Consider the following 13,566-nt stretch of genomic DNA (forward strand, 5'->3'; position numbering starts at 1 on the left):
TTATAAACAAATGAAAACAGCTTTGGTGTTGTTTTTCCTAAGGTGTGAGCACTATGTTTTTTTGAGTACATTTAATGAATATTAACAATCAAATGCACCATGACCAGCAGGCCATCTGGGTGGTTTCTCCCATTTAAATAGGCTACTAATCAAATCAATCATATGGAAAAGCTTGGCTGTAAGTCTGTAAGTACCAAATGCTTGAAACTTGAAAATTGGAACATAATTGTGTTGATATGGTGGGGTTAAAATGGTACATTTCTTGTATTAGCCCAGGGATGGGTAACTGGTGGACCATGCGCCGCGCCACCCTTTTGAAGGCCCTCAGTCGGGGTCTCAACTTACTGTTGCAAGTTAGAATAGTAGAATACACAAGGTGCAATTTCTAAATTTGGTTGTGCATCAGCCGTTTGTCTCTTGTTATGTCAGTCATTGATAGCCAGTCAATTAGCCCATGTTAGCTAACATTTTTTAGATCGCTAAGTTAGTTTAGCAGCCAGCTATCTAAACTTGTTATCATGGTCAAATTACCAGCTGTGGGGCCCCCCCATTGATTTTGTTAGTCAGTCTCACTCAGATATATTAAAAACAAACATTTCTCTCCACCCTACGGCAAAATGTGTGGAATTGCTGGATTTTTTTTTTTACAAATATCACATTTTCCTCTCTTCCCCATTGCAAAATAAGTAGCATTGCATGAAATGAGTTGTAAAATTGCTAAATCTTCTCTCCGGCCCATGGCAAAATGTGTAGAATTGCAGCCACACGAAAAAGACAAAGAAAATGACTGAACAAGTTAGTCTCTAATTAAATGTCTTTGTTTAATTTGGTTTAGGCGCATTGGAATCTGAGCATGGAAGAAGAGAGCAGAAAGTGAAGTTAGACATTTTAAAAGCCTTTAAAACAAATACATCAACATATGTAGAGACCAAGCTGTATTATCCCCTGTGATAATTCTAAAGGTTGGTATATAAATGTATGAGTTTAATGTTGAGAAAAGAGGATCTCATAAGTAGCAACGGGTAGCAAGATTTCAGTTCAGTTGTAACCTACCAGGGGGAAGAGGAAAAATAGCTGCGTTCAGCAGTCTTAGCATGAATGAGCAATGAAGACTATGTCTCTTAAAATTGATCAGGCCTGTGGCAATGGAGCTCCTGGAACACTGTCTTTTGTTTATCCACTATGGATGACCAGAATGCCAATGAGGGTAAAGCAGGCACTGTCAGATCTCTCTCTGAGTGAGTAGTCTGTGAAACTTGTGTATGGGTTTTCTCTAGAGTGTTATGTGTTAAATAGTCTCAAGAAAACATTGTGTCACCAAGATGTCCGACTTGTTCTATGTTACAAGGTAACAAGATAATGGGCCAGACAGCTCAATCAATTCAACTTCTGTGTGAATAGGGTGACAGAAGCACGGCATACTTCAGTTCATATATGTAATTCTGTGTCTTGAAATAATTAAATAAATACATCTGTAATATAGTAACATTTTTGTAACACGCTGCCTGCCTGTGAAATGATCAATACAAACACAAAGAAAATCAGACAGCTTGGTCTCCATCTATAGCTACAGCAACACATTATGTCAGTCTCATTTACTTCATTTCTTTATTTCTTTCTTTTATGGCCCTGAGACAAGAACACATCCTCGTCTCTAAACAGTTTAAAGCTTTAGGGTTTTCAGTTTCATATTATATACTCACCAGGGTTTCAGAAAGCAAAAAAAAACAAAGATTAAAGCATTTTTTTCTCATTGGTTCTAGCAATCAGTTTCTAGTTCTCTACATTTGTTTTCAAATTTTACTATCTGATGGGCCTTGTGGGGAGATGGGTATCACTTTGTAAGGCTTTGATGCCAGGAAAAGCTTGAATATTATTTAATGCTCTGTTTGGGTACAATTTATCATTAAAGTGTCTTCTCAACAAAATCCCACCTTCTTGCCCAAGACCCAACACGTGTCCATGTTTTTCTCTAATTTCTAATAAACATTTGCACATCCTTATATTTCTACAAACAAACACATTTGGAAATAAGGGGTAAGGGTAAAATAAAACAGCAATAATATTAATATTATTAATAACAATAACATTTTGAAAAATTCACATAAAGTCTCAGTTTTGGCAACTTTTTCTGTCCACAGCTGTAAGAATAAAATGTTGAGACCAAAAAAAGGAAGAGTAGAAATTAAGTTCTAAAAAAAGAACCAGCAGTTTGTATTTAAAAAATGATACATCTAGCTTTACCACTACACGACTTCACACAAAAAAATCTCCCATATCACAACACTTTTTTTCTTTTGGTATCACATTCGTTTCACCCCTTTCATTTATAAAATAAGAAACGAGGACGGGAGTAAAAGTCTTTGTCAGACTTTTTACTGCAGTGTTTCTGCGTAAACATTTAACACTCATTAGGGGTTTGACATGAACCTTGAGGACTGTAGAGCTTAAGAAACCACCTATTTTGGTCCTTTTTCCTTGGAATATGGGAGCCACTGTGGGCCTATTCAACTGTTTTTATTTTGTACAAAGATACCCTGGTAAAGACTTTAATAACATTTCAGTTACATGTTTAATACAACCAAGTGTGAGCCCTAAAATAGTTATGTTCTTTGGTTAATCCGACCATCTTCTGTTAACAATTTAAAGCTGTTTTAGATGGTTTGTGTTGGCATCTTTTGCCCTCAAGGTTCACAAACTGTCACAGAGAACACACATATACATACATGGATGATCCTGTGCTTTGGTCATGAGTAAGTGTCATAAAAAGTCAAAGGTATTTGATCACAATAGTATTTTCCATAAGACAGCTAATTATTTGGCCATTTCAACGCTACTATTAGAAAGAGAAAACAAATACTCCTTTTTGCATCAACATAGAACATCTCCTCGAAAATATATCCCATTTTCATTTGGTTACTCTTTAAAAGTTTAAAGTTATATTCGACAAAATGTGACAGTTCCATGTCAAAAGGGGCAAGCCAAGAAAGCCATACAAAAGGACTTAAACAATGCTAATTCACATATCCTATAATGGCAATTAAATCAAAAAGAATGTTTTTGGCTTAGGTTCAGTTAAAGCTCTTCATACTGGCTACCCCTTAAAACAGGAACAACGAAAATCTGAAAACAATGGCGTAGTTTATCTCTTAAAAGAAGGTTATGAAGGAAAAAACGATAACCATTACAAATTGTACATCTTTGGATATCATTCAGCTTGGTTTTCATGTAAAAACTTTTTGGGATAGGCTGACAAGGTGTTTTACAGTGGAAACTAGTGCCGTGTCCGTGCGTTCCAGGTCAGTATCTCCATTAATCTCTCTGGAAACAATATTTTCAGCCATCAACTCACAGCACCCGCAAGTTCCCATGGCAACTGATTTGGCATCTGGAGAGCCAACCAATCAGCATGCCCTAGAACAATCACCTGTTTGGCTTTGGGGAATTCCATCTCGTTTGTGTGGACAAAACAAGCAAGTGACTTTAATCTTTTCTAAGGATGACCAGTTCTTGTTTTTTTTTTGAGGACTCTATGAAAAAGGCCTGAGCATATCTCATTTCCTTTCTAAACGGGGCAAAGGATCATAGATACATTCTTTCAGGTCCATGTTTTCCATAAGGTACCATCCAATCACAAATACATCATTGGAGATGGACATTTGTGCAACATAGGAGGAGTTGTCGCATGTATGATCACCAAACACTTAAAAAGTCATCCCTGCATCTTGAAGGAAAATCACCAAACCTGCTGGACCACTTCAGGCTTCGAACCAGAGAGTTCTGTCTCAGGAGGTCCCTGGTAAGGACAAAGGCTTGTGCTTGTGACAAAGAACGAAGGAGATTTGGCTAAGGCAAGTGCAGGGTGGACAGGAGATGGGGGACGGTGACGCTCAGATACTACCACGGTTTGGCTTCCCATGGCAGTCATCCAGGTGGGTACCCTGACGTGGGGCAGTGGCAGTGGCTGGCACGGGACACTGGCATTGGCACAAAGAGTGAGGGGGTGAGGGGGTATTAAGGGTACAGGATTTATTATTGGGTTCTGAGGTAGGCTTGCTCAAGCAGCATCCAGCAGGCTAACGTTAACCTCAACTATGACTCGGACAATCACATCAGACTGAGGTAGCTATCTTTGGAGGCAGAATTTGGTTTGAGTGGTTTGTTAAAGAGGGGGGGTTGCCTTTTATGGTTCCTCTGGACCTCAACCTGTCTCAAGGCTAGTACGGTGATAAAGACAATCAACTCAATGAGACTCATACCTCCATAAGGCTATTAACAAGGCCGCTTTGTAATTTGTGTCTGTTATGTATTGCAGAGCTAAGGCTAATCAAAGGCAAACAAAAATGTACTGTTCCCTCTAACAGGAAGTTTTCAGGACTTCTCAGTGGGGTTTAGTACACTTAGTTCAAACATTTCCTAATTGGACTGGAACGTATATAGAGATCCTAGAGATAAGCACAGTGCAAGTGCATGTACTGTTACCAAGGGGACGCCATTGAAAGAGAACATTTTGGTTATAGATGCTCCCCTCGGTAACATAAGAAAGCCCGACATAATAGGATGGAATCTGTCGGTGGGGGCATTTCTCAAGGCTAGCATTCTGCATTCACATGTACACCGAACATAAAGGCGTTAGACTTTGGTTTAAGAGAAGGGAGGGAAGGCGAGAGAGTTCAGTGGAAACATGGAGCATTATGTCACTCAGCTACTTTGAGATTTTGTTCGTTAGCAGCAGAAAGGTTTTCGGGGACTGATAGAACAATGGCGGACTCCTGGCATCGCAGGACACTAGGGTGGCAGGGGGGGGGGGGGGGGCTTTGGTCGGGCAGGCGGGGTGGAGGAACCATCAAGAGGCAAACTGTTGGGGTGGAGGGTGGGTAAGGGTTGGTAAAGAGGGGTTTAGGGGGTTATTGGCCAGTGTTAGCCAGTGCCCGTCCCAGGCAGACCAGACAAGTGCTGCTCGATGAGGACCTGGCATTGGGCTGGACGCACCAGAGCCCCTCCCTGAGTTGTGGAGTCACGACTCTGGAAAAGAAAGAGAGACAAAAGACGGAGTGTCAGAGTCTATAATTTAGCAACTTCGATCTTATCTCTCCTTTTGTCCACTGATGATTACTTCTGCGTTGTTGTTGACCAATCATCTTGTTCATCATTTCTACCCCTGGACATAGTAACATCGATGTTGTTCTACACAGCTCTGACAATCCAATTCAATAAAATAAAAAAAAATAAAGTGCCACATTAGCCCTTTAGAAAAACACACCCTAGTCTCTCGAACACTTTGAAGTAAAATCCTTTTTGCTTGACGTGGTAAAAATGTTTCGTTCAGTGGTAACAAATCCAGGTTTGATTGACTAGAGTCCTGAGGCTTGTAACCTACAGTATCATGGGGTCAGAAATCACAGACGGATGAGATATAGATCTCAGATCGAATAGTTGGATGAGCTTGTGACAATAGAGAGATGGGATTGTGAGCATGATAGATCACTTCATCCTGAGATATTGGCGACTCGAGATGTCCTGAAGGTGTCAACTTTGTTTTTAGAAACTAAGTTATCCCTGGAGGGCAAACTACTGTGACGTCAATGCGTGTGTCCTGGCAACCCATATCATGCAGCTCTAATGTCATCTATGATTCAATTATAAGACCGGGACATCTATTCAGTCACCTCCTGTCTGTTACAGGGATGAAAATAGCCGATGGAGCCATGGATGAACAAAACTAATGGCCACATTATGTGAGAGGTTAGCTTAGTGTTTTCAGTTTAGTGAATGAGTCAGGTTGCACCGGTCCTCCTACCTGAGGCACTAACTTGAGGGCGACTTCTGCCGGACGAGTGACCCCCTCTTTGGGGATCCCATTTTGTTCCAGGTGTCCCCGGTCCTCCCCCCTTGGCACAGACCAGCTGTCCTGAGTACCTTTACTGCAGAACAGACTGGGGACATTAATACATGTTTCAATATTACACGCACACAAGTCCACTCTAAAAACAACAGACAACTTTATGAATACAACTAACATGTAATATACCAAAGTTAACATTAATAATCTCACTCTGCCAAGATAAATCCTGGGTGATCAGGATATATCTAAAGTTTACCTGACCTTAAAAATCCAATCTGAAAGTACAGTACTAGAAGCAAAGCAACACCTAGTGAGTCCCATCAGGTAGGGCCCCTACTTACCTGCGACGGTATCCAAACATGAGGAAGAGCACACAGAAGATGATGCAGGCCATGCTAATATGAATGCCAACCACGATACCGCCCATCGAGCCCTCGCCATCCTGTATACAGTTACACTGGTTCTCCCCACCTGTAACCAAGAAACACATGATGTGCACATCCATACACTCATTAGCCAGTACAAATACACAGTTAGTAACATACAGAAAGACATATTAGATCATAAGGCAATGCCAAAAAAAGCGAACTAATAGATTCACTGAAAAATGCACTTGAAGGAAAAAGGATAGAAGATCACCAAATAACTAATACTTGTCTAGAAAATATTGTTTATTATTCAATACTGACTTGACTCTAATATTTATTGGACACTCACCACTGGTTTTGGCGCTGGTGCCCTCTTCTGTCAGTGACACCAGCCTCTTGGAGCAACCGCTCTCGCCGTTCCCGTTATAGGCCACTAGATTGACTTCATACACCGCGCCGGTTTCTGCAAGAACAAGTCATAAGGTGACAGTATCACATTATAAATTCCCTTTGACAACTTTGAAGGTCATATTTAGATGGAGAGATATTGACCGAGTTTTGCTCGGTAAAAGCAAAGCAATTGATTGGGCGATTGAAAGAGATTGAAATTGGGGAGCATGTCATTTTTCACTTATCTTGCCTGGACTGTTCCTTTCCCCTACTCCCTCCCTCCCTCCCTAACCCACTTACAACTGTCTTTCCTCTCAACTCTCTCACTCTGTCATCTCTAACTCGATACCTCCAACATCCTCCCATGTCTCCCTCTTTTAATCTCTCAATATAGATTTAGTTATTGCTACAGTATGAGAAAACTTAAGCTCTAAAAGCAATGACACCAACCCATCCAGTAATTATCCACTAGGTGGCTTTACATTTAACTTTATTTCTTTTTTACAAATACAGCAAAACATGTAAGGAAAAAAAACTTTTAAGAGCTCCCTTTCACATGTCTGTGCTACAGAGGGATATTACGTTTCTCTTCCATGTTCATGGTGATTAACTTGATGTCACATAATCATTCAAATATGGGGTAATTGTTATTCTCTGCACCACTGCAACCTTTTCAAGCCAGCGCTGGCCTAAAGCTAGCCTTATTGGAAAATCAATGTCACATTTCGTACATCACATCTTTTTCAGAATTTTCTGCAATTCAGTTATAAGACAACAACATATATATTATTTTTTTCACCTTTATTTAACCAGGTAGGCCAGTTGAGAACAAGTTCTCATTTACAACTGCGACCTGGCCAAGATAAAGCAAAGCAGTGCGACAAAAACAACAACACAGAGTTACACACGGGACAAACAAACATACAGTCAATAACACAATAGAGAAAAAGTCTATATACAGTGTGTGCAAATGTAGTAAGATTAGGGCGGTAAGGCAATAAATAGGCCATAGTGGCAAAATAATTACAATTTAGCATTAACACTGCAGTGATAGATGTGCAGATGATGATGTGCAAGTAGAAATACTGGTGTGCAAAGGAGCAGAGAAACAAATATGGGGACGAGGTATGTAGTTGGATGGGCTATTTACAGATGGCCTGTGTACAGCTGCAGCGATCGGTAAGCTGCTCTGACAGCTGATGCTTAAAGTTAGTGAGGGAGATATAAGTCTCCAACTTCAGTGATTTTTGCAATTCGTTCCAGTCATTGGCAGCAGAGAACTGGAAGGAAAAGCGGCCAAAGGGTGTGTTGGCTTTGGGGATAACCAGCGAGATATACCTGCTGGAGCGCGTGCTACGGTTGGGTGTTGCTATGGTGACCAGTGAGCTGAGATAAGGCGGAGCTTTACCTTGCAAAGACTTATAGATGACCTGGAGCCAGTGGGTTTAGCGACGAATATGTAGCAAGGACCAGCCAACAAGAGCATACAGGTCGCAGTGGTGGGTAGTATATGGGGCTTTGGTGACAAAACTAATGGCACTGTGATAACCTGCATCCAATTTGCTGAGTAGAGTGTTGGAGGCTATTTTGTAAATGACATCGCCGAAGTCAATTATTGGTAGGATAGTCAGTTTTACGAGGGTATGTTTGGCAGCATGAGTGAAGGAGGCTTTTGTCATGACGTGGCCCTTTCTAGGTATAGATCGTGGCATCCTCTCTCTCTCTCTCTCTCTCCTACACCCAGGTTCTGTTATCTCAGGTAGTAAATTCCTGGAGGAGACTCTCTCCCCCTGGCCATGCAGAAAGAGACACATAGAGAGAACAAAGTATTTCACATGGTGAACTCCTAAATCCCCAAAATGGGGATTTGATACAAAATGTCCACTTGTGAGAAGGTGGAAATGGTCCGTGGACACTTAAGGGACAGGTATGACAAGTGTGTTTAATTTGGTGACCTCAGAGAGGACAGGAAACACACATAATTTTATCTCTGAATATGTACATTTCTCAATTATAGGATTTGCATCTAATTCTTGTATAAAATGAATGAGTAAAGATGAAATTATTTGTGAAATGATGTAAGGTGATGTTAAACCTTTAATGAAAGAGAATTGTATTCCCTTTAAAGTTTAACTAAGTCATTGGCCCGCCCCCGTGAGCACAGACATGATCTGGCGTCTATTGTTAAGAATAAAACCCCCTCCTGAGGAAATCCTCTTCAGACCATGCATACCTCGGTCAGCTGAGGGGGCAAAGGTTTGAGTAGAGACTAAGCAAACCCACAGTGTGAGCTGTGATTGCCAATAGTTATTGAATTCCTAACCATACCATGTGGAGCATTGGCTACATGACTGGAAATGGTTAAACTCTGAGACTATCGATCCCTACAGAATAAGAGCAAATCTTAGATAATAATTACTAGTCTGCAGCTAGAAATTATGTCAACCTGGGATGCGAAGACCGACAACCGCCGAAACATCTATTCTATGAGAACATTTCTGAATGGTACTCTGAAGTATCCATTCTAACCACGAAATACTTTGATCTTCAGGGAAGCAGAAAGAGAGACTCGGATGAACTCTCCAACAGAAGGACTGACGATTCCAACAGAGATCACGATGACACACTGGGCGTAAATATATATTGAATGCAATTATCCCCGAATGAGTGAGCATTCATGTGCAAAGGATTAGCATTTAAATTAATAGAATTATCAACTGTGTAAGGACTCCTTTTGTCTTTCCCGCCCTTTTCAGTCCACACCCACTTCCCTTTGTCCAACAAGCCGTCATATCGGCTTAGCCCACTAGGGAACCTCCCCTATCATTTCCTTGTAACCATAACTGTTTGTTTATGCATTTCTGTGATTATTTAGTTAGTAAATAAATTATTAAGACAATTGGTGTATTGATGATTCATAGTAAAGACTGGGTTCGTGCAGATAACCAGCAATTTACGACATTTGGAATGAGACTAACGTGAGGTAAAGAATAATTAATTAATAAGAATTGATCAGATATTAAAATATCTGAAGAGTTATATTAGGAAAATTTGAACTTTGTAATCTGAAGATTTTCCTTGGTGCCCAGACTTCCTAGATAAATACATTTACATGATTAGTTTAATCACCTAATAATAACTACAGAGAATTGATTTGATAAAATAAGTCTTCACTTTATTGATGCCAAAGACACGACACTTTGCTGCGAAATAGGAAGCTGATTCTAGATTTAATTTTGGATTGGAGATGCTAATATGAGTCTGGAAAGAGAGTTTACAGTCTAGCCAGACACATAAGTATTTATAGTTGTCCACATATTCTAAGTCAGAACCGTCCAGAGTAGTGATGCTAGTCGGGCGGGCGGGTGCGGGCAGCGATCGGTTGAAGAGCATGCATTTAGTTTTACTAGCATTTAAGAGCAGTTGGAGGCCACGGAAGGAGAGTTGTATGGCATTGAAACTTGTTTGGAAGTTTGTTTACATAGTGTCCAAATGCTGTGGGGGGGTGAGGAGCTGTTGGCCGAGGCTGGGGTAGCCAGTTGGAAAGCATGGCCAGCCGTAGAGAAATGCTTATTGAAATTCTCGATTTATCTGAGATTTATCGGTGGTGATAGTGTTTCCTAGCCTCAGTGCAGTGGGCAGCTAGGAGGAGGTGCTCTTGTTCTCCATGGACTTCAGTGTCCCAAAACTTTTTGGAATTAGTGTTGCAAGATGCAAATTTCTGTTTGAAAAAGCTAGCCTTTGCTTTCCTAACTGACTGTGTATATTGGTTCCTGACTTCCCTGAAAAGTTGCATATCGCGGGGACTATTCAATGCTAGTGCAGTACGCCACAGGATGTTTTTGTGCTGGTCAAGGGCAGTCAGGTCTGGAGTGAACTAAGGGCTATATTTGTTCTTAGTTCAATTTTTTTTGAAAGGGGCATGCTTATTTAAGATGGTGAGGAAAGCACAACCAGGCATTCTCGACTGACAGAATGAGGTTAATATCCTTCCAGGATACCCGGGCCAGGTTGATTAGAAAGACCTGCTTGCAGAAGTGTTTTAGGGAGCGTTTGACAGTGATGAGAGATGGTCGTTTGACCATAACAGACGCAGGTAATGAGGCAGTGATCGCTGAGATCCTGGTTGAAAACAGCAAAGGTGTATTTAGAGGGCAGGTTGGTCAGGATGATATCTATGAGGGTGCCCATGTTTACGGATTTAGGGTTGTACCTGGTAGGTTCCTTGATAATTTGTGTGAGATTGAGGACATCTAGTTTAGATTGTAGGACGGCCTGGGTGTTAAGCATATCCCAGTTTAGGTCACCTAACAGTACGAACTCTGAAAATAGATGGGGGGCAATCAATTCACATGTGGTAGCAGTGCAGGAGTATAGGACTGATTCATGGTCCACACATAAAAGCTTGGACCCCAAGTGGGTGGATAAAAGACAGCTATCAGGGGGAAGCAATTACAATATCTGTATTATTTGAATTATAACTGGCAAAGTCTTTAAAAATCATTTCAAATTATATATTTTTTTATCATGTATTATATTATTTTATAACATAAAATATAATAAATGTAATCTTAATATGAATATAATATTATAATAACTTTATATCAACAACAAAAAATTGGAACACCAATATCAAGTGGATTTTAAAGCCCTTGTCATGCTCATGTAATAAAGACTTTCAAACCCTCTAATTATTTGCATGTTTTTTTCTACGTTATTGCTTTTTCTAATGGCATAGGAGAGAGTACATATTTACCCCAGGTGTGTTTATGTAACGATTTGGGGATTTGACCAAAACGCAGCGTTGTGAAATGACATAATATTTATTCAAACAAGACGAAACACGAACTATACTTGATAATAAACAAAATAACAAAACGATGTAGACAGACCTGGACGTAAGAACTTACATACAACGAAGAACGCACGAACAGGAAAAATGACTACACAAAAACCGAACGAACGAACAAACAAACAAACCGAAACAGTCCCGTGTGGCGCAACATACACAGACACAGGAGACAATCACCCACAAACTAACAGTGTAAAACAGCCTACCTATATATGATTCTCAATCAGAGGAAATGAATAACACCTGTCCCTGATTGAGAACCATATAAGGCTAATTAACAATCACACTCCCACATAGAACAAACAACACAGACTGCCCATCCCAACTCACGCCCTGACCAACTAAACACAAACAAAAACAAGAGAAAACAGGTCAGGAACGTGACAGTTTATTTGTTTTTCATTCCAGGATAAGACATTCTGCTAAATGACTCAAATGTAAATGGTTTCCTGTATTTCTTTCCTCACTCTCTTATTATTTCAGCCTTACATCATTATTATTACATTGACTAATGTGGTAGGAACAGTGCACAAAATATTATAAAGGTAATTACATTACTATGTTAACTGATTCCTTCCCTTGTCTAAGAGACAAATAAAAACAAACTAATAATTCATAGTCTCTGTTGCTGGAGGTGATATGATTCTGTTCTTGCATAATTCATGCATACACATTCTTACTCTCTCTCTCTCTCTCTCTCTCTCTCTCTCTCTCTCTCTCTCTCTCTCTCTCACTCACTCACCAAGACGGGAGATGGTGTAGGCATTGACGTGGCAGGGGAACTGAACTGGCCCTTGGAAGTCGGTGTGCGGGACCCTGCGGTAGGTGAGCCTGAAGCCCTCTGCCTTGCCAGGCTTGCTGGGGAGCTCCCATAGCACCTGGACCGCAGTGGAGTTCACCACCTTGGTGAAGAAGGTAGGGGGAGTGGGCACTACAGGAGTAGAGATGGAAATTAGGACATTGGATGTAAAGAAAAACCTATAAATTAATCAATGATTGGAAAGGACAGCAGAAAGATAGAAATAGTGTAGAGATGGTTAGAGAGGCAGTATAAAAGAGAGGGTGTATGAATTGAATACAATTGGAGAGAGAGTAAAAGAGGGGCGAGGATGAAATTATGATAAAGCTCAAAGAGGTAGTAAAACCGGGAGGATTAAACAAGGGAGTGTTTATCAGTGACGGAAGAAGAGTGAAATAGTATATGAGGATTGACATAAGTGCCCAGACATGGAGAGAACAGATGAGAAAAGGGGGATGCGAGATGTAAAAATGATGAAATTATATCAAAAGAGGGAAGAGGAGATAAACACCTTCATTCGATCACAGGTTGTAAATAACCAGGCAGGCTATCAGGCCGTAGAATCATAAAAAAAGCTACATCTTACACAGGACATATTCCCAATCTTACACTAGTCTAGCTACATAACTCTGCTGTCCTCTTTGTGCAGTATACTGTACATGGAGCTACTGTATGTGGGGTAGAGTGAAGTAGCCACTAGACACTGATCCTAGGTCAGCTTTACATTTTCCCCCATAATATAATATAATCATTTTATTTGGTTATATTTAATTATAACTCTTATAAATAAGACGTTATTTATGCTTATAAATGTTTAGGAATGCTTATAAATGTGAGTAAATGTTTATAAATGTTAAATTCAAAAACACAAATGTATTAATAGCATATGTACACTATAAGTATAATAGTACACTATTCATACAGTTTATAAATGGCTTTTGTTGAAAGTAATTATAAAGTGTAAACCTTTATGTTGCACACAGGGAAATAGTTATAGTTAGGCTTTGGGGAAGGTAACATGCTGACCAGACCTCTCGCGCACATGCATGTTGATTTTGTCCACCCACACCAGACGCGATCAGAACACGCAGGTTGAAATATCAAAACAAACTCTGAACCAACTATATTAATTTGGGGACAGGTTGAAAAGCATTAAACATCTATGGCATTTTAGCTAGCTAGCTTGCTGTTGCTAGCTAATTTGTCCTGGGATGTAAACATGGATTGTTATTTTACCTGAATATCACGTTTTAGGTATGACCCAGGTGCAGACATTGTTGAAGAAACTAAAGTGTATTGTTTAAACGGGCAG

General features: G+C 40.2%; 1 protein-coding gene across 2 annotated transcripts in view; it reads right to left on the minus strand.

Annotated features, from left to right (window-relative positions):
• Nucleotides 1-4,798: 4,798 nt before the first annotated feature.
• Nucleotides 4,799-13,566, minus strand: part of LOC139554833 (immunoglobulin superfamily DCC subclass member 3-like) — a 42,754-nt gene continuing 33,986 nt past the window's right edge. The window contains exons 10-14 of one of the 2 annotated variants that reach the window (XM_071367999.1): nt 12,198-12,386; nt 6,563-6,676; nt 6,187-6,316; nt 5,801-5,924; nt 4,799-5,025 (exon numbers count right to left, since the gene is read on the minus strand). In XM_071367999.1, coding sequence (XP_071224100.1) covers nt 4,921-5,025; nt 5,801-5,924; nt 6,187-6,316; nt 6,563-6,676; nt 12,198-12,386 — 662 coding nt within the window. In that variant the 3' untranslated portion in view covers nt 4,799-4,920. Of the gene's footprint in view, nt 5,026-5,800; nt 5,937-6,186; nt 6,317-6,562; nt 6,677-12,197; nt 12,387-13,566 lie in introns of both variants that reach the window. The other variant, XM_071367998.1, reaches the window with a different exon arrangement.

This window comes from Salvelinus alpinus, chromosome 26, assembly GCF_045679555.1.
Source record: "Salvelinus alpinus chromosome 26, SLU_Salpinus.1, whole genome shotgun sequence".
In the NCBI taxonomy this organism is placed as follows: Eukaryota; Metazoa; Chordata; class Actinopteri; order Salmoniformes; family Salmonidae; genus Salvelinus; species Salvelinus alpinus.